At 38.9% G+C, this 27,620-nt stretch overlaps 2 protein-coding genes across 4 annotated transcripts; both read left to right on the top strand.

The window, feature by feature from the left end:
* The first annotated feature begins 1,447 nt into the window (after positions 1 to 1,447).
* Positions 1,448 to 13,092, top strand: msrb3 (methionine sulfoxide reductase B3). 3 transcript variants are annotated; one of them, XM_008401545.2, is made up of 7 exons: positions 1,448 to 1,612; positions 2,992 to 3,106; positions 9,555 to 9,663; positions 9,926 to 10,003; positions 10,186 to 10,214; positions 10,502 to 10,599; positions 11,380 to 13,092. In XM_008401545.2, exons 2-7 carry the CDS (start codon positions 3,004 to 3,006, stop codon positions 11,539 to 11,541), a joined length of 579 nt encoding a protein of 192 aa, XP_008399767.1. In that variant the 5' UTR covers positions 1,448 to 1,612; positions 2,992 to 3,003; the 3' UTR covers positions 11,542 to 13,092. The 3 variants fall into 3 exon arrangements, with proteins under 3 accessions (XP_008399767.1, XP_008399769.1, XP_008399770.1); XM_008401547.2 differs by lacking the exon at positions 1,448 to 1,612 and adding an exon at positions 4,321 to 4,473 and having other exon boundaries at positions 3,016 to 3,106; XM_008401548.2 differs by lacking the exons at positions 1,448 to 1,612; positions 2,992 to 3,106 and adding an exon at positions 5,263 to 5,397.
* Positions 13,093 to 14,397: 1,305 nt separating this feature from the next.
* On the top strand, positions 14,398 to 20,356 carry dera (deoxyribose-phosphate aldolase (putative)). Its single transcript, XM_008401544.2, has 9 exons — positions 14,398 to 14,574; positions 14,937 to 15,034; positions 15,107 to 15,254; positions 15,869 to 15,964; positions 16,052 to 16,186; positions 16,859 to 16,987; positions 19,201 to 19,313; positions 19,934 to 20,083; positions 20,156 to 20,356. Exons 1-9 carry the CDS (start codon positions 14,544 to 14,546, stop codon positions 20,210 to 20,212), a joined length of 957 nt encoding a protein of 318 aa, XP_008399766.1. The 5' UTR covers positions 14,398 to 14,543; the 3' UTR covers positions 20,213 to 20,356.
* The last annotated feature ends 7,264 nt before the right edge of the window (positions 20,357 to 27,620 follow it).

The following is a 27,620-nucleotide window of genomic DNA, read 5'->3' as shown; positions in this document are numbered from 1 at the left end:
GCGAGACGATTCTGTAGGAACAGGGCCTCGGATGACGTCACGCTATATAGCCTCTGATTGATCATCCGATGTGTCACAGGTGTGACTCTGTTGACATTATTGCTCGAACGGCGCATGTGTGAAGGGAACATTCGCAAGATGCTGCAGAATATCTGCAGCATCTTGCTGCAAACCTTGAAGGATCTTGACTTCCTCAACAAGTCCAGTCTGCTCTGTCTCTTATTTGCTTCACTGTTGCTTCTCCAGGCTAGTCTGATGTCCAGATGAACATCAAGGTATTTATATTCCTCAACCACCTCCTCTTCTTCTCCCATGATGGAAACAGGATTTGATTTAACAGTTTCTTCTGAACTCTACAACCATCTCCTTTGTTTTGTTCACATACAAGATGAGATTATTCCTCCCACCACGACACAAAGCGGTCCACCAGGTCTCTGTACTCAGCTTCTTGTCCATTTGGGTTTCACCCAACAACTCCAGAGTCATCAGAGTATTTCTGTAGATGACAGAAGTCGGACTTGTGCTGGAAGTCTGAAGTGTACAGATTGAAAAGAATGGTGAGAGTATAGGGCCCTGTGGCACCATTCTGGTTGACCACCTGGTTAGACACAGTCCTTCAGTCTCTCAAACTGTGGTCTGTCAGATAGTCATAGATCCAGACAAATGTTGAGACCTCCACTTGTGTCTTCTGGAGTTTCTGACAAAGCAGATCAGGCTGCTTTGTCAGCCTGATCTCACACGTACACAAACGCCCACGCGCGCGCACACGCACTCACACACACACACACACACACACACACACACACACACACACACACACACACACACACACACACACAAAGAAGAAGCAAAAACACTGATCCAGAAGTACTTTTTGTGTTCAAAGGAAGTAAAAAGATAATGCAGTAATAGTTTCTATGACGGGATAATCTAGGAGAGAAACACATCTTAACACAAGCTCTGAGTCAGTTTCTAGTTCTATAGAATTAGGGATGAGGGAGTTAAAAAATAGCAATATTTTATTAAAATTTTACACAACGTGAGATGTGAAAAAAAAACAACTCAAAAACTGCATTTGTAAATTTTATGTTGTGCCGAAACCTGGCAAATATGATTCAGATTTTTTGTACACATGCGTGTAAGAAAATCTTTATGAATGTCCCCCAAGACGAACTCTACTTGCCAAGCTGAGATGAAAAACAGAGCAACCAGGACTGTGTTCTTTCAGAGGACATGAAGAAGAGTTTTTCACTTTTGTACGGTAGGTGGCAGTATGTACATGGAGTTTAAACGTGCCTGTAAATTAATATTTCTGCTATTTTTGTTGTTGCTACTGCATGTAGTACACCTCATGTAAAATGTGCACAAATCCACTTGAGCACATGTACTTGGTGAAGATATGCCTCTCTACCAAAACGGAAGCTACACATATTTGTGCCCATATAAGGTAATGTGTTGGTGCCTTGACATTCGGCTCACTCAGACTCAGCCTGTTGGCCAGAAACTGTCTGTTCATCTGAACTCCACCTGATGTACCGCTTTAAACAAGGCTCATCAGCGGCAGATACAGGACGTTTACCAGCTAACATCGTGCTGCTTCTGCTCTTCTCTGGTATGATTTTTATCTTGTTTTATGCCGAAAACTAGCTTTGTAAAACAACAAACCGGTGCGTTTTATTAAACGATTAAGATTTGTTGTAAATGTCTATTTCATCAGTATTTTACATTTTTGTTATCAATTTAATTGGTGATAACGCTACAATAATTTAAAATTTTGAAATCTGGAACTTGAATACAGGCAGGGACCTGGCTGTCCAGGTGTTCAGGATCTGTTGGTTGCCCAGATTATCTTTTGAGTCCAGTTCATCTGAGAAGGGCTTTTTGTTTAGTAGGCGTTACTTTTAGGGACCCGTTTTACTTGTCAGACAATAAATGACATCGTCATGAGCACAAATGAAATGTCTCCAGTATGACTACACAGCAATTCCAGTAGACCCGTCCTTCCAATATGGCTGCGGTGTTAAAGTACGTAACCGTTAGCCATAACGTGTAGCCAAGCTACATGTACAAACACGTAGCTTGGCTACAAGCTAAGTGTTTATACACGAATTATACACGACTCCCCCCCCCCAAACCTTTATTTATAAAGAGTATATAGCAGTTTTGTGAAACAGCAAGTAGCTGCTCGAGGCTTAAAGACTGGCATGATGATACAAAAATGCAAGCAGGTTGTTGCAAAATAAACATGACTGTTTATAAGACAGCTGTGACTTTAGAGGCCAAGACAAATGGACATTAAGCCCCGTCTGAACCTGGAGAAGCACAGTTTGCTGCCCATTAGCCAAAAGTGATGCTGAAAACAATAAAAACCCTTCTATTGCAGAGGAATAAGATAAGAATTCAAATAAACTCAGTAAACCTGAAAAGTAATTTTTGCACAAAAATGTAACTGGCTAATAGCATAGCTTTATCCTACATGACAATTTTAACAGTCATTGAATTTTTTTCCCTTCAAAGTGTTAAAAAATTGGGCTAAATTATTGTTTTAGATGTAATGAAAAAGCATCTTATCCTACTGATTTTTCTAAGTTTCCCTTCTAACAAAGAGTAGAGTTGTCTGTAAGCTTCAGCTTAGGTTCACCTCAACTGTGAGAGATGGGACCTAAAAGTAAAATCCAGAAAAATAACATTGATTTGATTTTCTAATTATTAATTGGTGTTTGTTTGTATGAAATAAGTATTTCATACAATAGAAAAATGAGAACTTTTGTTTATAATTTCAGGTCAGATATTTCCTGTAATCTTTGACCAGGTATGCAGAAATTGCAGGAGGGGTTTTGGTCCACTCCTCATATTTTATCCAGATCGCTTAGGTTATTATTGCTATTGTTTTATTTATATTATATATATATATTTATATGAACACAGTGAAGGGAAAAGAAATCTGCTCTGCAACAGTCTCAGAAGTGATCAGTGTCTCTCTGTCTATAGCGTCACAGGTTTATGGCTGTCTTCCTTAGACGTGGGCTCCTCTTGGCCTTTCTTCGTACCCTTGGACAAGGCAGCAACAAAGCCTACCCCTCTGCTCTACCTGCAGCTGTTCTAGGTAAAGTAATAGATTTAAGTGTTAAAATATGCACTTTGTTTACAACAATGTTGACTGTAATACTTTTACGTAACAGTCTAATATGACAATATTAAAACACGAAATAGTTTTCCTAATAGAAGTTCTGACCAGCTGGTGCTGAGAATCAGTAGTAGACCTGGAGAATCTAAATATTTCTAAATTAGGAACCAGTGAAGTGATTCGACATTTGCTTTGCCTGTAACCAGGCCTATAGTTATAGTTTACAGATTACAAAAAAAAGTTTCAGTAAATATCTACATTTTCCTCTTTCCGAACTTTATTTTTTTATTTTGGCACCAATCTGAAATATCATTTTCCCAGGCAGAGCTCAGCAGAGGGTCGTACTGCACCACATTACAGTAAAACATCAAAATAAGGAGATGAAGTAAATACTTTACCTTAGAGGACCCAAAAGGTAACCAGCTTTCTGCTCTGATTTTTCCCAACACATACAATTATATTCCATTTTGTGAATTGGTATTATTTAAAAAAAGTTTTGATTAACAGCTACAAGGATTAGATCATCATAAAAAAAACCAAAAAAACACACAAATGTGCAGTTACAGTTGACAGAATTTAAATATCAAATTTAACTACAATCCAATATTTAGTTCTATTGACAAAAAATTAAGTATTTAATTGCGGTTCACAGAAGTAAGAGTTATAATACATACAGCTATTATAACTATCGATTAGGACTTTCTTTAACCAATATTCAATTCAGCTTATTCATATTGAGCCAATTCACAACCAAAGCAGATTGAATCTACTGATCAGTGTTTGTCAGCATGTAAACACAATTTTATTGGACTCCAAGGATTTTCACTTTATGACGAGAAGATTTCTTAGAGAAAACTTTAAAAAAGTTCTTTTTGAACTTGGATCTGATAAGTCTGCACAGTAATGCGTTGTCAGCACAAAAACTGCTGCTGCCAGTTGTTGTGTACGACTCCACTGAATGACCAAACCATAGCTGGAAGTAAGAAGGTAAGATCAACAAAGCCTGGAAACAGAATCAATCTTCATTATAAACCATGAACAAATAAGTGATTGTAACATTTTCTGTGTCGTTTTTAACCAATCCTCATCAGACCTTCATCAACACTGTGGATTTCTGTGATCCGGAAGCCTGGATTTGGTTTCTAATGCTGTTCATGATCCTGTTTTCCCTTGTCATTGTGTCCCTCATCCAGTCCAAACCTGGGTTGTGGCCCTGCTGAGGGCAGGTTGATTCTAGTGCTGTGTGGGCTCTGCCTTTTCTCCAGCAACCATGTCGGGCTTCAATCTGCTGCATCTAATAACCAAGAGTCAGCCTGTGTCTCTGAGGTCCTGCAGTCTCCCCTCAGGTCCACTGACTGCGTGCTGTGTGTCTGACTGGCTCTGCCTTGCATTAACACATTAACACATTGCTGGAGTGGTGTGCTGTGTTTTGGTTTGTTTTCTAATCAGACTGATCTGAACTAACCATTTCTAGCTTTTTTCTTTATTGGTCGTTTCAGAAAACAGAGATCTTACCTGTTTGTTGACCAAACCAAGTCTAAATGAACCGATAAGGTTAATTGCTAGATTTGGATTTTTTTTTTGTCCTGAATCCTTCAACATTAAAAGATCCTGATTAAAGAAAATCAAACAATTTAAGAATCTAAAAAGCTGAATAAGAACGCAAGGCAATTTCACTCAGCAGTTTTTGGTTAAATTGTAATGGAAGCAGTTCAATTATAATTTATTGTTTGGACAAAGTCTAGTTTCAGCCTTAATTTGAGGTAACAGTAAATATTTAGACGGTAACTGATGTCTTTTGGCCTCCTGACAAATTGAAAGTGACGAATGTCTACACAAGAAGAGCCTCTAAAATCAGAAGTGACCGGGTATATTGATCCAAGTTCTGACTGTAACTGATCACAAACTAGCATCTTCCAAATGTTCAGACAAAATGTTTAACTAATTGTCATAAAACTATCAACCCTGACACATGCTGAACTGTTTCTGACACTAACCCGGCACTAATCAGCACCTAGACTAAGAGTTCACTATGTAAAACATCTTCCATATTTGTCTAACTAATTCTACAATTTGATGAAGAGTGCATGTACAGGCAGAGACCTTTAAAATGGCCAACTTGAATCTGATCCAAGAATAAAGATTAGGGCGATGGCAAGGACGGCTTCCAACCTCAGAGACTTGGAGAGCTCTACCAAGGATGAATCATCAATACACCAGAGGAAACATGGAAAAACTGAGCAACAAGGAAAGGGTTTTATCTGAGTCAGGTTTGTTCCTTAGAGACTATATTTTTTTGCAAGATTGGCAGAATGAGTCTTGGTTGACTTGAGAATTTGTGAGGTTTGCTGGTGGAGTCGAAAGCTAAATACACTGGAGAATTGCAGAAGAAAGTCCAGGCTGTACTTCAGTCTCTGGCCTTGACCATAGCTCTACAGAAAGAGAGTCAGAAGCCCCAGGAAGCAGCATGCTTCAAACTGCAGCAGGACCTGCAGCCCATCATGCAGTCTGCAGGAAAGACAACCATATATAATACAAATATAAAATAAAACCAGTGTATTTTCTCAGTATTTTCTCCGACAGAGATGCATGTCGAGACAGTTAAAGTTTGGGTAAAATCCAGTATTGGCCTATTGGAGGTTTTAGTTGTTCTTAGTATGAAAAAGTAATACAAATATCTATATCAGAGGTTTTATTCACGTGATTTAAATACTTTGTACATATCGTATTATATGTTCGTTTTGGATTCAAATAGTGCTTGTGATTGTACCAGCACATAAGATATTTTGTTTTTAGAATTTTTTGAAACTTCTTTTTAATATCACTTCACCTCTACAAGCTTACAGCCTGATCTTGTTGCATGATGAAACAAAGACTGCTTTGAGGATGTTCTCCACCTGCCTGACCAACCCTGTGCTGATGAGTCGGGGTTGGTCACATCTTGGAGGTAGTTCAGCTTGGTGTTGGGGCCCAAAGGACGGAGAGAGTCACCTGGTTCTGGATACTAGCATCTGTGTAACATTGGCAGTACTTCAACTACAGGGAATCCCACTTTTCATTATCTTTTGGGAAGTCAAATGGAGAGAGAAATTGTTAAAAGTTTTGAAGACTGATGTAATTATGAACCTTGTCTGAATATTGGATAAAGCATTTTCTTTAGAACAGGCAGATTTTCCACAGATAATTTGGAGTTGGGTTCTGCAGAAAAATCTGTGAATGTGTGACTCTGTAGGAACACTGAGTAGGTCTGCTGGATTCCTGTGCATTCAGAGGAACTACATGAGGCAGATTTAGCATCTTCTTGACATTGTCCAGAGGGAACAGTTCAAACCTCTCACAGTGGAGGTCTTGGAGTTGAGGGTTGGGTATCCTGGCTCTAGCTTGGGTGCTGTGTAGGGCCCTGGAGGGTGTCTGGAGGGCTCAGGGGAGGGAGTTCTTGAAGCAGAATGTAAGTCGCATTTAGAGCACACCGTTTTAAACAGGAACAAAAGGCAGTATAATTGTCATCATTGTAGATACTACTTCTTGCATAAACCATGTAATTTAACATTTTGGACGCTGATCCATGATGTAAAGCCATACAGTTTGTATGGACAGCAGATTTTGTGGTAACACTTTATTGACGGGGTGTGCATAAGACTGACATAACACTGTCATAAACATGAAATAACACCTGCCATGAACATCGAGTCCTTATGAATGTTGTCATGAAGTATCATTAGGTAAATAATGACACTTTTAATGCAAAGTTTCTTTAAAAGGTACCTTGAAAGTCCATTAAAAGTGCCAACTTTGCATTAAAATGTCATTATTTACAAATTAATGCTAAGTTGGGCCTTTTAATGGACTTTCAAGGCAACTTTTAAAGAAACTTTGCATTAAAAGTGTCATTATTTACCTAATGACACTTCATGACAACAGTTATAGACATTCATAAAGACTCATAGAACCTGTCATGTTTATGACAGTGTCACGTCAGTCTTATGCACACCCCGTTAAATAAAATATCGATTTTGTTTGTGAAACTGTGTTGCTTTTATTACCCTGCGGTCCTCTTAAACCTTGTGATGTTGCTTTTGACTTGTCTGCTCTAGGATCCAAACATTACACTTCAATAGTGGCTACAGAGAATGTGGTCTTCATTTACTTTTAAATTCAGTATTTACTGTTGAGGTCAACCTTTAACTAGACCAAACTTTCAGTTGCATAATGAACTGCCTGGCTTTGCTGCAGCTTGCATGCAAAAAGTCACCGTCTTAAATAATTGTCTAGCTGCACATTTTTTTCCCTTTCTGTTTAGTTTTTTTCATAGGATGTTCACAGCACTGCAATTTTTATAAAAAATGTCCATGTTCAGGTTGAAGGAAGTGATAAAAATCTGGAGTGCAAGACCAATTGTACCATTATGGCAATTTTTTATTTACTGATCAGCCACATCTGAAAACCAATGAACAACATAGTTTTATCCTAATGCAACTATGTCAGAAATAACATGAAATTCTTGATCCAAACATAGTTAGCCTGCAATCTGCTACAGAAACACACACCACCACACCATACCGCGTGTGTGTTAGAGATGTGCCGATCAGGTTTTTTCCTGCCGATTCCGATCACCCATGAGGACCGATCACGGCCGATCACCGATACCGATCACATAATTATAATTTAAAAAAAAATCATAAACACTACCGGTTACATTATGTGGAAAAAGGAACCATGAATTCACCTTAATATAGACAAAAACTTGTTTTTAATAACTTTTTCCAGGAAAAAAAACTAAACAAAACGGGCATTGTGCAAATTGTATTGCTGTCGGTAATACTATCTTTAACAGACTGAAAACATATGAAGGCTCTGAAGAGGCTAAATAATGCAAAAAGTCAAAATAAAACCTCTCAACACTGCCAAAAAATTCAAGTATAAAACTTAACATTCAAAGGCAAATACAGGTTCCATTACAATAAACAATCCTGAGTTACTGAATGAAAACTTCCTGGTAGCATGGCGGCTAGCTGATTRCTGCTAGTTCTTAGTGGCTGTTTCTGACTGAGCGGAGTAATTATGCAGAGCAGGGAGGAGATTGATTACTTTTTCAGAGATTATCTGTCTCATGTTAGGACAGTGAAAGTTTTAATACGTATGTAAAATGCATTTTTTTAGGTTAGATGCTGCAGCTTTAAACAGAGGTTCGGTGTGAGAGTCACTACCAGGTGGAACAGAAGCGGCGCTCCGTCTGTGAAATATTACTACCTGTAGCGCATAGCAGCGGTTCAACAGCGAGAGCAGAACCAGCGTCTTATATCGCAGCTCGAAGACTTAATTTAAAGACTTAAGATAATTTTGCGGGTTATTTGTTTAGCTTTCTGACCGTCATGCTAATCCGGGTGAGTGTTTGTAGCTGTGCGCTGCTTTACCTGCTATCTGATCCTCCGTATGTCTTTTTTACTGCAGTGAGCCTTGATGTAGCCAAACTCCGTCAAGTATGGCATTGTTTTTATGCCATATTAGATTCGTCGTGTTGATGCATTTTGACGTGCTTCACCCCACGTGCTTCAATTTTCCGCCGCAACATGCAAACTTCCCCATTCACTCAGTGCGATATAGTTCCACACGACATCGCTTAGGATTTGTTGCTGCGCAYTTGCGCAGAGTGAAGGAAAGAGGAGACCAGCTGCACAGGCAGGCTGCAAAATGAGTTGCAGGTGATCAGTTTGTGTGATCGGCAACAAGAGACCGTGATCGGCGATCACCGATCATACACTTTTTCACGGAAATCGGCCGATTATGATCGGTGGCCGATCGATCTGCACACCTCTAGTGTGTGTGTGTGTGTGTGTGTGTGTGTGTGTGTGTGTGCGTGCGTGCGTGTGTGTGTGTGTGTGTGTGTGTGTGTGTGTGTGTGTGTGTGTGTGGTGTACCCGTTCCTCATCCTGCTGAGGTTTTACATTTTGACACACTGCTGCATTCTAAAGACAATTAGTTGCACTTAGTTTTATATTGAGATATTAGCATTAAGGGGACTGAAATCACGCACACTCATCACACACACAAATCACACTTTTAAGATTTTTAATGGTAAAAAATTTGGGATTCCAAAGTATCATTTTTCTTCCACTTCATATGGATATACTACTTTTTGTAGTATATCGCCTAAGTTCTAAATAAAATATGTTTTAAGTTTGTAGTTCTAAAGTGATAAATGTGGAAAAGTTGAAGACTGTGAACAACAAACTCATCTCATAAATATCTGCTGCCAGCGTCCCAGCAGGTGTTCTCAGCAGAAGGTTTTCAGTTTGCAGCTGATCAGTGGATACGATTCAGTGTGTAATACTTTATATATAGTTAGATAAGCAAATCACATATTGATTCTTTTTCTGTGGCTTCAGAAGAAATCTGGAGTGAACCTTTTTCCTGTCTTCATTCACAGGAGCCTGTAGGAGTAAGAAGACCTGGCCAGTGAGTTTCCCTCAGGAGGAACTGAGGAAACGCCTCACCCCAAAGCAGTTCCATGTCACTCAGGAGAGAGGAACCGAGAGGTCGGGAAGATAGAGCTTTGATTCTCTGCCATATCACAAATTAGTCTTTTTTAAAATGTTATAATTGTCTTGGAATAGATCTCAGGTTTCACTGCATGCTTGAATTTTATTCCAAAGATATTTTGCAATTGGGTGAAGCACAGGGTTGAAGTAGAATCTGATTATATTAGACTGATAATAATCCTACAGTGCATGGTACCACATTACTAACTGCTGAATCATTTTGTGCTGTTATTATTTATTAATACTTCCTTTCCCACAGTGCCTTTACTGGGGAGTTTGCATACCATAAAGAGGAGGGAACCTATCACTGTGTTGTCTGTGGGGCCCCTCTCTTCAGGTGAGGAGCTCTGTACACCACAGCTGACTGCCCATGTGTCTGTGCTTGCCCAACTGATGTATTAAAGCTCACAGTACAGTTATAAAAAAATCAGTTAAATTGGAGGATTATTTTTGTAAGAAAAGATCGTAAGACAAGACGATACCATTGCTTTATATGAGCTATTTTGTTTCCTTTTACAGCTCAGATTCTAAATTTGACTCGGGATCAGGTGAGTAGAACTTCTGTCAGATTTCTGTCTGTCTGAACTCCCTCATTTCCATCTGCAGTTATTTATTTTACTGCTCAATAACTGAATCTGATTCATATAAAACAAACTGAAGCTCAAATCGAACCTTGTTCTGAAGCCTCAGGTGTCATATGTGACTCATTATTCTAAATGTGTGGTATTAATAATCCATACGTTGATGAAGACAGAAGTGTGAAATGTGATGTGGAAGGAGGTGGAGGTTTTTATCCCGACATTCCTCTTGTATTCTTAAACAAAACTCTGTGTAGGCTGGCCGTCCTTCTTTGACTTGTTGAAGGAGGAGTCCGTCTCTCTGGCTGATGATTTCTCCTACGGCTTACACAGAGTAGAGACTACCTGCAGCCAGGTGAGCTGAAACACACCACTTCATTTATCAAGTTTCCTTAAAATTCTTGCAGTAAACTGATTTACTTCGTGAAGTAAATCAGTTCAAAATCATGTTTGTGGGGCAGAGTGTGTGTGATGAAGCTGTGTGTGTAGATCTACGCTCTTGTGTAAATATTTTGTCCATCAACATAAATACCAATGACTACTCTAATTTCTGGTTGAAAGTGCTTCAGTATGTTACAGTTGTAACATATATACTTATTATTAATAAACAAAAAAAATAGCTTATCAAATACAATATTTCTCAATTTGCAGTACTTCTATATATATACCATCACAATTATAATGAGAAGACTGTCCAATAGTTATGCACAGTTATGTCCAAAAGTATTCATACCCCTGGTAGATTTATGTACAAGTACTATTTTAATTAATCTTTTAATTTAGCACACAACAATTTCTTTGCAATGGAAATAATATCAATGTTTTGGAGTGGCTCAGTCAAAGTAAATTCTAACTGGAATCTGACTAGAGAACTATGGATTGAACTAAATATGTGGGTGATGGTAAGGAGGCATTCCAACCTCACAGACTCATCCAGCATTCCAGCATTTGCTGTAATGATTAACTTTTTTTTTTGTCCCACCAGAAAACAACTTCTTGGTTGAAAATAAATAATTTTCTCTTCGGTTTGTTGTGTTTATATAGTACTGATTCACAGCAGATGTTTTCTTCAGACAAAAACTGCTGGAGGTTTCACACAGGTTGCTCAGAGGTGCTGAATGTTCCTGTGTTTCAGTGTGGAGCTCATCTTGGTCACCTGTTTGATGACGGTCCAAAACCTACAGGAAAACGCTACTGCATCAACTCTGCTTCCCTGGCGTTTCAGGCCGCAGGCCCGGATGAGGGCAGAGCCTCGACCTCCTGCGGCGCTGCCACTAGCGGGAAGGCTGACCTGTAGGGGCACAGCTGGCAGGCAGACGATTAGGGAAAGTCGTACAGCTCATTAAAAAGATGCTTCTTTGTTTTTGATGTGCAGACAGAGCGAAACACCAGAAAAGTTAATGAATGTAGCTAAACTGACAGATTTTGACCGTCTTTGAAACTGTAATCTGAGGTAATGGTACTATACCAGAGCACTAGAGGAATAAGTCATCTGCTGATTTCTACAACATGGCCGTGGTTTCCATAGTAACCAATTGCAGCCACCAGTCAATCCCTTTCATGCTTTAATGAAGATCCTTTAGTGCTCTGGTGTGCTTACAAAAAGGAAATGGAAAAATACTTTTTAAAGGAAGGCTGTAGATGCTCAGTATTGCCACTGCAGTATGCTCATGTAATGTTTTTCAGGACAAGTCAATACATCATGAGTTTGAGAGGCAAGTACTGATGAAGGAGTTTTAGGTTATGTTACATTTACCGTTTTTCTTGGCATCAGTCACTTAAAAGTAGCAATTTTCCTTGTGCACCCAATTTTCATCCTCTGTAATATTTGAATAGATTTAAGCCAGGAAATGTTTTATTTTTACTTCTTTTACTCTGTTCCTCTCTTAGCTGTGCTAGATCCACATGCTGTACCGTTTCTCTTTTCACAAATATATCCACATGTGTCCAACAACAAGCCTTCCAGACAGATTCAGCTAACATTGTTTGACATTACTGCAGGAATCTGTAGAGTGAAGTGTGAAGGCAGGGTTTCCATGGTGACTGGACGGACACAACAGCAAAGATGATGAAGCACCTTTCTTCATATGCATATAAAATGCATAGTTTCACTGGATATGATGACATAGATACGTCATCATATGTTCAGCACCACATGAGTCTGTCCTCAAGTGTGTTAACACATCCAATCAGGGTGAGGAGAAAGGAAACGAGGTTCAACCAGCAAACACTTTACTTCTCCGATGTTTAAACACATAATTATAATTATGCTTTAAAACAATTCTAAGCCTTCTAACCTTCAGTCTGTCATACAACAGAATCTTCAGTCAGAGGCCTTTTAAGATTAGCTGTAATGCAGACTGCTACAGGAGATCTTTCCTGCCAACAGAAAACAATATCTACAATAACTCCAAAGAATCTTTAATTAATATCAGTTACAACAACATTTAATTTCCCTTTGAGATCAAATAAAGTATTTTTGAATTTTGAATTTGAACTTGAAACACGAGTTTAGAATCTGTTAACAGCCAGATCATACGTTACAGAACCTAAAGTCTTGGCTTTGTTTGTGCCATGGCTGCACATTGTGGATCTGTAGGTTTAGTTGCACTAAATTAATCTGATTTGTATTAGATTAATTCTTAATGATATTGCACTGAGAAGTAATGAAATATCTATGCAAGTTTTTGATTGCAGTGTGAAGCATATTGGAACACTAAATGGGTTTTGATGTTTTGATTTGCCTTTTTAGGTCAGAAATATTTTGTGTTTTTGATTTTAAGTGTAGCCACTTTCCTTGCAGTTTGATCTGATCACCTGGTTAAGTGAATAAAATATATTCATAAAAAGTCTCACTCTTATTGCTAATTAGAACTTGACTAATTCCCAGGGGAATTTGTGAAGTGTTTTTATTGTTAAATTATGTATTTTCTTGACCTCCAGACATCACAGTCGGCTCATCAGACAGAAAATGACACTTAATCTTTTGGGTTTGAGTAGAATTTTCTTTAAATCTCTCTCAAGTGATCCAACCTTCATAAGAAGCTGTTCTATTTTGGAAACTTTGATATAAACATAATTTCTCTCCAACCACTCTTCAGTCAGTCAGGTCAGCTGGATTCTGCAGGCATTGCTGACTATAAATGTTCCCCACAAAACATGACAACATAGATATGACTGCATAATATTGATTGCAGTACTTCTAAAGTTTGATTTCATACAGTAGAATCAATAAGTTTACATGCACTGACTAAAAACATGTAATTTTTTACTGTTTCAAGTTAAAGCAGACCAAGCAGCTCTTGTCAGTTAAAATTACCTATTGTTTTGCTGAGGAAGGAGACGGTCGTGTCCCAGAGATTTAAAAGTTTGGTCCAAAATTTGCAGATGGGCCCAGGAACAGAAACTACAGATGATGTGAAGAAGCTGCTGAACCCGGTAAGACCGAATCATCATTCACAGTGAAACTGTCCTTCTTCAAACTGGTACAGGACAGAGAGGAAGAATCCATTACTCCAAAAGAAACAGGAAAACACCAGACTGCAGTTTGCAAATGTCCACAGGAAAAAAGACCTTCATTTTATGAAATGAAGGTCTTTTCATCGCTTGGTGTCCTAAGCGATGGAACAAACAAACAAACAAAAAAATGTGTGTGTATATATATATATATATATATATATATAGCATTATCTGAAAAATTATGATGCACTATACATGGGTCTATTTATAAAACTGTTCAACTGTCATATTCATTGTGGTTATAGGCGATCCTTTACAGAATCCAAAGAAAGTTTGTTGTCACCTCTCATGACTTGAGAGAATTTAATTCCTGAAAATGAGATCCTGGATCAGCGTCAGAGGTACTAATCAAAAGTACAATTAAGAAATATTCATTTTTCCTAATTTTAGGAAGCTTCAAACTTCATTGATATCGATCAGTGAAGTTTATTTCAGCAACAAGGCAGTTCAAAGTTCTTCACATGATAAAAACAGGAATAATAAGTCATAAAATGTTTAATATGTTTTAATTCCTCTGATGTATTATGCGGTATAACTCTGGATATGTGTCGATACTTCAATAAAGATTTTTTTTTAAAAACTAACGAAAAAGTTGCGTATTGCCATCTAGCGCTCCCTCGTGGAGACAATTCTTCACACGTGATCGGTCACGTGCTGCTTCAGAAGAAGGAACAGCTTTCCTGCCAGCAGCCCGGTGGAAGTGTCCCAGCAGAACAGGTTGGCCTCGGCCTGGAGGAGAGGCCTCTATTGCTGGGTCCCCTCACACATCTGTCGGTAAAAATGTCAGCCAGGAACCCCGGAACTGACCTCGGTAAGTCAAACACCCCCAGTCCGGCTGCGATTTAATCATAGACACGTGTCTGTATAGAGTTGTCAAATAAACCGACCTTTCAGCCCTAATTCTGAGGTTCTCATTTTCTTGCTTTAGTACTAGAATGTTAAATAAATTAGCAAAGTGAGAGTCAAGTGAAGAAGCGTGAGCATTCCAGTTTAATTAGTAACAGCGGGTCAGTAACCTTGCAGGATGACGGCTCTAAACGTTTCTCCTCACCGTACAGAGTGTACACTTAGATTTATTTTCTGAACCGGATGGTAGAAAAATAATAAAACAGTTTTTAAAGTAAACAAACTGATGTCAGTAGTAGTCTTTCTTTCTTTCTTTCTTGCCCCCAGACCTAGAATGGTTGTCCAAAGTGAGGGTGAACACTCAGGCTGTGCTGAACAGGGCTCTGCACATCCAAGGTCTGAAGCTCCCCAAGAAGCAGTGGCAGGTGAGTTTTCCCATAGTGCATGCTGTGCTGTAAATGCTCAGAAGCTCTTCAGTTCCTGTGTTCACCCTGCAGACGGCCTGGCTGCTGAAGGCGGCTTCATGTATCGATTTGACGACGCTGGCTGGAGATGACACGCCGTCCAACGTTCATCGCCTGTGTGTGAAAGCCATCCAGCCAATCAGATATGATCTGCTCAGGAGGATGGACATGCATGACAAAGGTCTGCTCTGCTCAGTGCATCAAGATCACCAACAGTATTCACTCCTCTGCCTTCACATGTATAGAAATTTGAGTGGCATCCCATTCATAATCTGTAGGGATTAACATGACATCAGCCCCCTATTCTGGTATAACAGCTACAGCTTTAGTGGAAATGATTTCCAGCAGGGTTAGGTGTGTTTCCATGGGAACTCTTTGACTGTTCATTTGTGAGGTCAGATGCTGATGAAGGACAAGACGGCCTGCTTTAAAGTCTGTACTCTGAGTGTTTTCAGGCTGAGCTCAGGACTCTGAGCAGACCTCTTAAGGTTTTCCACACTCAACTTGCTAATCTAACATATAAACACATAGTTTTTTAGGTTGAATATTTTCATAAAAAATAATATATGTTTTGGCCTACACACATTCATAGGGAGGTTTGCTGACTGTCAGCTGTCCAGCCATAAACACTACTTGCTAAAGGAAGCAGCTGTTCAGAATGCTGAGTCCACTTTTAAAAGATACACAGCAGCAGACCTGTAGGCTGTTGACGGGTCTGGACATGCATCAGTCCAGCCTGCAGAGGGAGCTACAGCCCGGTTTATCAGCCTAACTGGGTCTCTTGATGTGATCCAGGGTTAACCACAGCAGCAGTGTGTGTGTATCCCTCTCGGGTGGCCGATGCTGTCAGATCACTAAAGGCATCTAACTCCAGCCTGCCTGTTGCCTCAGGTGAGTCTCCTGGAATCTTTTTACACTTGCTCTGTGCAGGTTAAAGGTCGTGGGTGTGAGAGTGTGTGTGTTTCCATTCCTTCCCAGTTGCCACTGGTTTTCCAGCTGGGCAAACACCTCTGGAGACCCGGCTGCAGGAGGTCCGTATGGCGGTGAGAGACGGCGCTACAGAGATCGATATCGTTATCAACAGGACACTGGCTCTGACAGGACAGTGGGAAGGTAGGCTGCGTCAGAGCTGCCTTAGCCCAGAAAAACATTTTGAGCTGTTCAGTGATAGACTTCAGGTCCAACCAGGCTGAGAGAGCAGCCATCAACAAAACCACTCCACAAGATTAAAAACTGAAGCAACTTATATATAAAGCAAGTCTCAAAAGAGCAAATTTAACAAAGGAAGTAAGTAGCGAGTCCTCTTTGTGCTCAGGAGAGTTCACTGTTTGAAATGCAACAAGAACTTTCTAGAACTAGAGCAGCTCTGGTCCGTTAGTTCTCACTTCATGTTTTTTTTGCATGTGTGGACAGTCCATCTGGATGTTGTGCATCTCTCTGTTCAGGATCTCCCTCTCCTTCATGCTTTACTCTAAACATTTGCTTTGGTTAACTATTGTTTCCAGCATGTTGTGGTGTAGATATAGAACCAGGCGGTGGTTTACGCATTTTTCCAGCACATCTTCTTCCACAGTGTTTTAGCGTGTGTCTAAAGGTAAGGGCCCTTTTGAACACAATCCCTGAAAAATCAGCAGATTGTGTCAGCAGAAGTGGGGAAAAAGGTCCATCAGGGTGATAGTTGTGATGTTCAGGAGCTCTTCTCTAGTGTAAGATCTCCCAGAACTGTGGAAATGCATGACTAATGGAGTAAGCCTTATCAGCATTCTGTCACTTCTGTCTCTGCAGTCATGTACAGAGAGATTGTCCAGTTTCGAGAGGCTTGTGGTGACGCCCACATGAAGACCATTCTGGCTACTGGAGACCTGGGAACCTTGACCAACATCTACAAAGCCAGCATGGTGGCCATGATGGCAGGTCAGTCCCACAACACAATTGTCTTTGTAATTGTGAAGTCTGTTGTTATGAAAATGATGCAAAAAGGACATTTATTACTCAAAAAACACTGGAACTCAGTCACCTGATTCCTAATGACGATTGTACGTCAAAATTCAAATTTATGTGTCAATTGAAATATATTCAGCAAACTCTGTGTGGGAGAGAAAATCAGTTATTGTGTGTGGATAATTCAGAGTTGTTTAACAAACACTAAAATGTAATAATCATAAGTTATGAACCATTTTTGGGAAACACAGAAGTGGAACTCTGCATGTGATATTCACTATAACTTCACTTCACAGAGAAAATGACTTGGACCAGATCCACGCTGTATCCAAGACAACCTGCGAGGAAAACTAAAACACAAAAACAAAAGGAACTAACTTTATTAAACATGGAGAAGGAACAACAGCTTATACCAAAGGCTCATCAAGCTAGTGCTGCTAAAGTTTCTCTTTACCTGGTTGAAAACTTCACTCCATGCAGTGGCGCAACTACACATTATTCAGGTGGATGCGAAAACATAGACCTCAATATGTTTTTAATATGCACAGTGGAATCTGTCTTAGCATTATCACAGAAGCTAACATCCACAGTATTCCTAAACTCCAATCTAGTGTGAGCAGCAATCAACGACAAGGGAAATGATTGGCGCTATGACAACCTATTGGCAGCCAGTAGGACGACATAGTGCCTTGCTGTGCTGAGGCGTCTCAGCTTCACAAGCTGCATTTTAATTTTTTCTATAGATTTTAGATCCACCAGGAGGCAAATTCACACAAAGTCACATTCCACAGAGAAATCTATGGAGGGTGGCAGTGCAGGCATAGAGAGGGACTCGCACAGAGGTCGTCACAGGGTCGTGTCCCGGCCTGGGGTCTTTCTACATCCATGTTGGTGTTTGGTTCTCTCTGGTACTCCGGCTTCCTGCCACAGTCTGAAACATGATTGCTGCGTTAGTCTCATTCATAAGGCGACTTCTCAAGGTTAAGGTTGATTTGATTAAGGGTATGACAGTAAATTCGTGCTGAAAGTCTTTTTCATACTAATTTTGACTCCATAGCTATGCACTGTGATGCTGTATCATATTGTGATTGTAACATTATAAGATGTGAGAAAGTTTAAGCAATATGAATTCAGCAAAACTGAAATGTTTGGACTCGCTTGGTCTCTGCTTAGCTAACCATCCCATGATAAGCTGATTACAGAACCAAATTGTCAGGGACTGTTGGATAGAGCTCATTATTTTAATGCATTGCTTTTGTCACCTCACTCGCTTCTTAATCTGCCACTGTTCCTATAAATTGCACATGAGATTCCTGAAATTAAATGATAATTTAACCTATTAATCTGTGATGTCTATTTAACTCTACTGTCCTCTCCTAGTATCCTTGTGCCCACCTAAATGAATGGACCTTTCATCCTCCCTCCCTTACCCCCCTACACACATTTAATACCCATTAGCCATTATCTGGTAATTAAGATTCCTCATAATGAATCTCTAAGAATATTCCAGATTGAGAAAAGCGAATGAAGCCTGAAAAAGAAAAAAAGACCTGACTGGAAAAAGAATTTGCGGAACACGCCTTTAATGATCTAGGAAATGTTTAACTTGCTCTGCTCAGCAGCTGCCAGATGAACGCTCATTATAAATCAGGGTAAACGAAGATGGAGAACATTTTGTGTGCTGCTTGCAGTTTGTGAGGATCTATTGGAGAATCATTTTATCATCTATTTTTAGCAGGAAAGCCGATAAAACACAAATTGTGAAGGAAGACATAAGTCTGAGCATGGGGATATTTTTAATTCATGAACATGTAGATATCGTCTGTCTGCCGGGAGCAGATGTTCATGTCTGCCTCTGCTCACTGCTGGATGTCCTGCACAGCTTAACCTGAGCAGAGGCTGGCAGACCAGTCACTGCTGGAGCTTCACTGGAAGGAGCTACTGCAGCTGTTTACCATTAGCATCAGTCCAAAACTAAACCGGAGTTAAGTGAACATGATGGCCTTTTAAAGCGTGAATAAGATGAATATTTAATCCTCACTTCCAAGCACATATTAATCTCATGAATCAGCTGGAGTATTATGAAAAGCCTGTAAATAAACATGAAGTCAGCAGCTGACAGCAGCGTAGCAGAAGCAGCAGTGGTTTATTATCTTAATGCTGACTGTCATCGTTAATCCCAACAGGTTCAGACTTCATCAAGACCTCTACCGGGAAGGAGGCCGTCAATGCTACTTATCCTGTTGCCATAGTGATGGTGAGAGCTATCCGTGACTACTTCTTGCGCACTGGCCACAAGGTAGAGTACTGCCTGTTGTTATGGATTGTTTACTTGCTGAAAAAAAGACATAAACATTTTCCTGTAACTCTTAACATCTGGAAGAAATGTTTTAGCTTGCATCAGCCTGAACATGGCGTCCCTTCAGTGAAACACGGGGGTGGCTGCGTTATGCTGTGGGATGTTTTCCTTCAGCAGAGACCGGGGGAGATGGATGAGGCAAAACATCAGTTTCCCCACTGAGGGATTAATAAAGGACCAATCTGAAAGGGGAGCAAAGGGTTTGGGTCAGCTGGACAACAAGCTACATTATGACGGTTCATATCAAACCATGTTCATGTTAGAATCACCGCTGGATCGGGTTCATGTTTATCAAAGTTCTTGCAGAATAAGCAAGTGAGAGAAACCGGTGCTTACATTTCACTTTAATCTATAAATTAATTCAGAGAAAAGAGTAAGTGGGGAAACTGATCTTACATGTGGATTTAAAAAATGTTTATATCTGTTTGTAAGCATATGTCATGGTTTAAAGATAAAAGGTATGCAGTAAATGTATATTATATTTCTGTGTGCGTGCGTGCGTGCGCGTGCGTGTGTGTGTGTGTGTGTGCGCGTGTGCGTGTGCGCGCGTGCTCCTCCAGGTGGGCTTTAAGCCAGCAGGGGGAATCCGGACAGCCCAGGAAGCCCTGGTGTGGCTCACGCTGATCAAAGAAGAGCTTGGTAACGATTGGCTCCGCCCACATCTGTTCCGCCTGGGAGCTAGCAGCCTATTGGCTGACATCGAGAGACAGGTGAGAATTTAAATCACATCGTCACTACATGCTTGCTTCATATTTCCAACATCTGTGCTCCGTCTTGTGCAGGTGTACCACCATGTGACGGGGCAGTATGCAGCTTATCATGAGCTGCCCATGGCCTGAACATGGCCTGAAGCAACTTCTGTTCTTCAGAAGTTATGAAGGAAACATCCAGTCATGTCTGTTTTGAATTCAAGACAAGTGTTTTTTAGACAATAACTTGTGATGAGTTACCAAAACTTAATAAATCTTTCATTTTAGTTCTGAGCTCTGGTTATTATTTCCATCTTCTTTTTTTTTAAAGAAGCTATATGTTCTCGTGTAAAAACACCTGATCAGATCATCATCTTCCATGCAGAATGGAACCCTCTTAAATAGTAAATCCAGAGTATGTGGCAGATATAGACAAACACATAGTGACTTGTGTTCCATTTTTAACCTATTTATGTATATGCCTTTAAAGTTGGTATTAATTTAAAGCCTTAATAACCGCTGTGATCAGACACCGGCTCCTCCTGAACCAACTGGACTTGGAACATGGAGGTTGAGAATGAAATTTCCCAGATGGAAAAAATGTTTGCTCTGGTTACAAATGAACAAATTAAAAATCTGTGGTCAAAATTAATAGTTTACATTTATACTAACCAAATGAATGTCAATGTTGAGGAAAAGCATTTGGAAATATTAGCATTTTTCTGTAGTTCTAGAACTACATCTCTTGGCAATTTATTTTGTATCAATGCATTATACTGTACAATAGTTTTGCTTAAAAAAGGCAAAAAGAATTAGAAGGACTGGCCATTGGTCACATAATGGTCAGTGTGACATTCAGGTAACTTCGTTAAGCCCAAACTTATCGATACCCTGTTATGGTTAAATGCGATCTGTTCATTTTACTCATGCCTCTTCAGCTAACACAGGTAGATCTAAAAAAAAGATTTTGTGAAAAGTCCTATATGCTTTGTTCATTTCTGAGAGAACATGCATATTTTTGATAAAGTGCAAAGAAATAAAATGACATCCGACTCGTTTAATGTTTATTAGGACACTCAAAGACTACAATAAAATCAGCCCATTCCCTTTCACACACATTCACTTGCAGATGAAAAATAATAATATTCATTTTACATTATTCTTATCTTTTAGAGATGTCTGTCTCATCTAACAGGAACAAACGTTTTGGTTGGATGAAAATCATTTTACATCTTAAACCTGCTTGGGGTATGAATACATTTGGGCTTATCTCTGGTTGGTCCACACAGGTCTTCAGCTAACACACAAGCTAATGCTGTTTTATTAAGTTGTTTTAATTCATTCAGTAGTTTTTGGGACCATCACACATGGCAGCAATTGATTGTTACCATCAATATTTTGTATTAAAAAAAAAAAACTAAATGGATGAATAAGAGTTCAGTACTTCTGTTCTTCCCATTAAAAACAAAAAACAATCTTTCTTCTTAAGATTAAATTTTTTAAAAATTTGATAGACTAAGTTTTGCTATACAGCAGTTTTAAATTCAGAAATTATTTGTGTATTTAATATGACAATTTATGTAAGAGTTTAAAATATAAATGAGCTACTCAACAACCACAGCACTTAAACCACTGAGTGGGAGCTTCCTTACAGAGATAAATTATCTTGATACATTTCGGATAAAAACACTTTATTCCAATAGTTTCACTTCTCTGAGGTGTCAGAATGATCTAACGTTTAACCTGGAGAGGATTTAAAGCTCAAAGCAGCACATTAAAATCTAAAAAAAGGTGATCCTAGGAGCCAGCTGTGCCTGATGAAAAATGGACAACGCTTCATCTCCCTGAGTTTGCTCTATTTATTAATTGGTATGAGTTCTAAATCTGGTCTTGACGACTCTGTATGATGAAAGATATAAAACGGATATAGAAATATTTTAATCAAAATTTCTCGTTTTTTCAGTCCCTCTCTTTCATTTACAATCGCAGCACGATGGTAAACTAAAACACCAGGACTTTAATTAGGTTTTTAAAAAACACTGTAGAATCCAAATCCTTGGAATCTCTTTGCAAATAACAAAAACGGGGACATTCCCTCTGCCATTTGTCCTCCCTAAAACAGGCAGAAAAACAGATGGAGAATGACTGAGACTAAGAAAAATGATCAAATCAACAGAGAAACAAACTACTGTGGATAAGAAGATAAATAATTAAATGGGATACATTAATTACATGGAAGCTGTTACTAATCGCCATGCAGGTTGATTCCAGCTGTTCATACATGTTTGTCAGATCATTATGTGTCTATTGACTGACATGGAACATTATCACTACAGTGATATCTGTGTTTGACCTGCCCTACATTCTGGATCTGTGAACTTTTTTTTCTGGATAACTCAGCAACACTCTCAGGGTTCTTTTGTCTGTTAACAATTAAAGTGATAAATTTTTATCTGAGGACTGAGTGTTTTGGTCCTAATCATCTCCTCCTGACAGCAGTGTGTGGAAACATCCTGGGTGGGTCTGGCACTGTTTTTCACAGAAGGCTCAGAGAGATCCTCCCTCAGCCAGTGAGCTGTAAAATGGCAAGATGGTCAAAGAAATGAGAGACCTTGTGATGTGAAGGAGCCTGAAAAATGATCTATGAAGCTTTTCCTGTTTCCAGGGACGGGACACAACGGTGATGAAAGGCTGCATACAGAAGCCTTCACGGTAACTTCACTTTGCCATTTCCAGTGACCAGCCATGGGTTTCAGTCCTCTTAGCAGCCAGTCATGTAGATGAATGCATTGTTCATTGTCCGGCCTCTGGAATACATAAGGTTATTAATGTCATTTGATCCAAAATGAAGGCAGTCTTCTCAAATTGTGACTAAAAATAACTTTCTGTCAGTCACTTGGAGACCATCCCAACAGTTAGAGGTCAACAGGTGGGTTATACGTGACATGAAAAACAGAAATAGACTTTATAGTTTTCTACATATGTGCAACAGTAAAAGTGGTAAATCAACAACACAAATTCCTGGTTCATAAGGATCATGGATTTATTGTCTAGGAAAAATTAATTCTTTGTTGAAAATACACAACATGCTAAGAAATCAGAAATGAGTGTTGACAATTTGAAGTTTACAAATTAACTCAGTGTTTTTCAAACACCAGGGGCCACTGGAGGGCCAGTCTGGGCCCACCGGGGTGCACTATGGAGTCCTTGGAATGCTAAAGGGAAGCTGAGAAAAAAAAGAGTAAATAATCAAAAAATCTAATACCTATTTTAATTCCTAAATTTTTTTTATTATAAAGTGTAATATGTTTTTTAGTCAGTACTGAAATATATTTGAAACTATTTTATTGAAATGTCATGTTCATCTCTCTGATTGGCTGCCAGTCAAATTCATCCAGCTGCTTCACTCCACAAGCTCTGAGCAAAGCAGCTGAAATGAATCTGTGTTGAAAAAATGTGTAACCGGGTTCTGCTTCACTCCACTGTACCAGGCCGGCCCAAGTAACCCTCGACTCTGCGTTGTGTAGTTTTTTTAATGTGGTAGAAAGACAATGTTTAAAAAGCATGTGCCTGTTATCCAACTATTGTCAAACCAAGTGACATGCTGCATTGGTTGTCTGAATTATCCACTGGCTCCAAAAACAGAGAACATGTGTTTGAGTCCTGGCTTCAAAGCTGTCACTTTGGTCTGCTCTGCCTGGTTTCTGGAACATTTTCATTCCAAGTCAAAGAAATCCATTCTAAGCTATCTAAAGACAGAGTAAGTCAGATGTGAATATAATTCCATGTTAGCTGCATGCATTGAATAATGTAAACAGTTGAAATAGAACTATTAATGTAAGGACTTTTGCAGGAAAAAGCTCCGGTCTGCTCTGCCTGGTTTCTGGAACATTTTCATTCCAAGTCAAAGAAATCCATCCTAAGCATTCTCAAACACAAACAGTGGAGCAGTGCTTGTTAACGCAGCTCCTTCCAGTGAAACTGGAACACAAAGAACAGCACATGTTTATGACAAAACAGAAGATCTGCTGCATGTTGCTTCTTTCACTGAAGCAGGTTTATAATATAATATATTTTTATAAATGTGCAAGAGATGATTGCGTGCTGTGACACATTTTAAAGTCAGAATGAAATGACAAGAAACACAATTTCTGTCAGAAAAAAATATCTTTTCATTGTGCGAACATAAACTTCTGCATTTTTGAAACTAACAGTTATTGCTCCCAAATAAAAAAACAAAAAAACTAATGGAGAACAAGCAGTGTTTTTAATCAAAGGTTGCACCACAGCATGCTATAAAGCCACAGGGACCACAAGGTCCTACGGTAGCCTGGTAAAAGCTTCTCTGAAGAGGCAAGGGGGGAATGGATCACCAGGGAAACCAGAAGGTTTTATCTGATCAATAAAGAGATTCGAAACTGTTAAGAGACAAAGACTGAAACTGGCTAAAGGCAGCAGAGCAGGAGCCGGAAACAATAACTGATGTAGTTAAAGGAGTAGTATTATGGAAAATCAACTGTTTTGTCTGCCATCATGTTATAATGTTATTCCCTCACCAAAACAAACCTAGAGTGTTGCCTTGATTCTTTCATTCATTTATGAGAAATCATTCAAACTCCATGGCAACTATTCAGCGGTACAAAACACCTGGGTGGACCTAGCCCCGCCTTTGAGGCGCAACTACTCCCTCCTCCACAGCAATTAGCAAACACCTGGTGGAACTGAGGATCTGCTGAGCTCATTATAGGAACTACTTTTTTTTTTTTTCCAAGGTATTTTTATTAAATTTTTCTGTTACACAAACATACAAAAACACGCATACAAAAACATAAAAAGTAAAACAAAATAGATTAAAAATAAAAATATAAAAATTAACATAAAGTGCATTCCCTCCCCCCTCCCTAAAAGAACACTTAACCCCAGGGCTCACTCTATCTACACACATAAGGATAGGAACTACTTTTAAAACGTTTGTTAAAGGGTTAATAAAAACATGATGATTAAAATTAAATTACATTAGACAAACCAACATATAACGCAGAAATGTGGGTTAAATGAAAACCATGCTTAATACCAGCTTCAAGGTTGTTATTTTCAAAAGGTACACAATGCTTCAGATAGCTGGGCTCTGCTGTATGGAGTGTTGCCTGCTAGACTTGGCTGTGGTGGCTGAGGAGAATGCCTGACTGAAAGTTGGCATATTTGACATAATGCCTTAGTTTCCATAAAACATTTAGAGCAGAGGAATTGGGACCTTTTTTATTAACTTTTTGTGACTTTACAACGATTACTGAAGAAGTTTGACAATGACAGAATTAGAACAGGGGTTTTCTTTGCAGCACCGACACCACAGGGAACACGGCACCACGAGTCAGAAACAAAGTTTACTTTTGTTGTCATTTGGAAGAATGTGAAAACTAATGCCACCAAGAGAAATGTGAAGAGAAGCTGCACATCTTTGAAATGGAACCTTGGAAAACTTCAATAGCAGGAGCTGTCTTATGATCACCCTGTAGGGTTTTAGGGAATATATAATTCAGTAGCAGAAGAAAGTTGGCTTCTGGTTTCATCCTTCCTCCACTGTTTCTACAGCAGACAGCTGTCACTGGAAAAAAACTTTTTTTTTCTTGTCTTGTTTGATATTTTGGGGATAGTTACAGTTTGGTTGAATACAGAGATGTAGTTAAAATAATTTATTTTAAAAAAAGAGCATTGATGTTAACCCAAAAGCAGTTTCACTCCAGAACTATTTAATAAATGAAACTTTAAGTTCTCCATAGGTAAGGTGAATGCACTTATCTAGAATAAGCACCTTGAAGGGTTGGAATATCTATTCATACAAACTGTAAGTCTTGTTCTGCTCTCTGCATGCAGAAGAGGTTCACAGTCACTGGATAAAATGACCATTTCTTGTTTTCTGTCTTTAAATGAAGCTAAACATTCCTAGTTAGTTAGTTCAGGGTTATTAGTTCTCAGTCTCCTTCATGTCAGCTCTGTGCAGAGGGCTGCTGACCAGGGCCGTGCAGAAACCACTGAAGGGGCAGATGCTCAACAACAAAAAGGGCACATCTAACTGCATTCTAGGACAGCATATTAACAAAGCCACACATCTTTCAGAGTTTAATAAACAATGATAAATTACAAAATTGTGAGATATACAATCAAAGCTAAGGACAATCTCTATATAGAGCATATAACTATGCATATATGTAAGATATTTTATTAATTTCTTTCTGCAGGTCTATTATGTTATAGGAAAGTATTACAATATTCAAACCCGCAATTTAGCAAGATATGTAAATCAGAGCTGGACCACCAGACATACTTTGTCTTTACAGAATTACACTATTAAAAATATAAACAAGGGAACAATGCAACCTTTTAGTGACTGTAATCTATAAAAAAAGAGCTGCCTGTTTGCTACACTTGCAGTGGAGATGAAGATGGTCCATTCAGGAAAGCAGAACTGCATCAAAACTTCAATGTGGAACTGCAGGAAAAATAAAGAAAAAAATTAAAATAAAGCAAACATTTTATTGTTAATGAATGTCACCATGAGAAAAGCCTACCGAGTTTTGCTTAAAAAACTTTATTTTAACTAAAATCACACATTTTTGTCTCATGAAGTGAATTTTTTTTTGCAAAACAAATTTATTTGCACATGTCAGAAATCTTTTCTTGCTATTCTAATTTTTTGTTTGTGATTCAAAGTTTTGCTTGTGATTCTCACGTGACGTTGTGGGCGGGGCCTAAAATCACAACAAAAGATTTCTGATGTGTGCAAATAAGAGTTTATGTTTGGCAAATAACTTTTTCAGTTCACGAGACAAAAATGAGTCACTTAATTTAAAAATAAGTTTTTTAAACAAAACTTTTTGTTTTAAAAAAATAAAACATTACAATTCCAAAAGTTTTGATTACAATTTTATTTTACTTAATTTAGGTTTTTTTTTTTTTCATTGAATAATTGGGAAAAAAATTTAACTGCATACTCTGCGAACCAGACCCTGAGTCTGTTTTTTCCCCTTCATTAATGACATACTTTATTACATACATTATATATATCATGGTAATTCAGGGTGAGTTATTTTAAATTCTAAATGAATATCCTTGTTGGACTTTTATTTAAGTGCTATTCTCCTTCCAAGATACAATTACCTAACCCCAGAATAAATGTACATTATGGAGCAAAGGAAATTAGAAGATCCATTATGGAGATGATCGGTTTTGGACGGGCGATGCGCCTTATTGTATAAGCGATGACTGCTATCATTAACGATACAAGGAAGAAGCTTTTTAGTTATCTTGCTTTGCTAGCAACGTCGTTAGCTAGCAGCTAGCTAATGGCACAACAGCAGCCTGTATGATAAAAATACTTAATCAATAGATAATAACAGTTTTTCCTCACCTGGCTGTCTCCTCCCGCTCAGTAGTTCTTCGGAGAAAGGCAGACGCAGAGGCCTGTCAGTGTCTACTCCACTTTATTCACCAAAAACTTTTTTTTAAATTCACCAAAAACCAGTGGCGGAGCCAGAGAGAGAGAGAGAGAGAGAGAGAG

This window comes from Poecilia reticulata, linkage group LG23, assembly GCF_000633615.1.
Source record: "Poecilia reticulata strain Guanapo linkage group LG23, Guppy_female_1.0+MT, whole genome shotgun sequence".
NCBI classification, from domain to species: domain Eukaryota; kingdom Metazoa; phylum Chordata; class Actinopteri; order Cyprinodontiformes; family Poeciliidae; genus Poecilia; species Poecilia reticulata.
This window is presented reverse-complemented; position numbering and strand designations above follow the sequence as displayed.

Coding starts and splice junctions, on each gene's coding strand:
- msrb3 (XM_008401545.2), top strand. CDS start 3,004: ATGGCTGTCTTCCTTAGACGTGGGCTCCTCTTGGCCTTTCTTCGTACC. Junction 3,107..9,554: donor TCTACCTGCAGCTGTTCTAG/GTAAAGTAATAG, acceptor CTTCATTCACAG/GAGCCTGTAGGAGTAAGAAG. Junction 10,215..10,501: donor TAAATTTGACTCGGGATCAG/GTGAGTAGAACT, acceptor AACTCTGTGTAG/GCTGGCCGTCCTTCTTTGAC.
- dera (XM_008401544.2), top strand. CDS start 14,544: ATGTCAGCCAGGAACCCCGGAACTGACCTCG. Junction 15,255..15,868: donor GATGGACATGCATGACAAAG/GTCTGCTCTGCT, acceptor GATGTGATCCAG/GGTTAACCACAGCAGCAGTG. Junction 16,187..16,858: donor TCTGACAGGACAGTGGGAAG/GTAGGCTGCGTC, acceptor CTGTCTCTGCAG/TCATGTACAGAGAGATTGTC.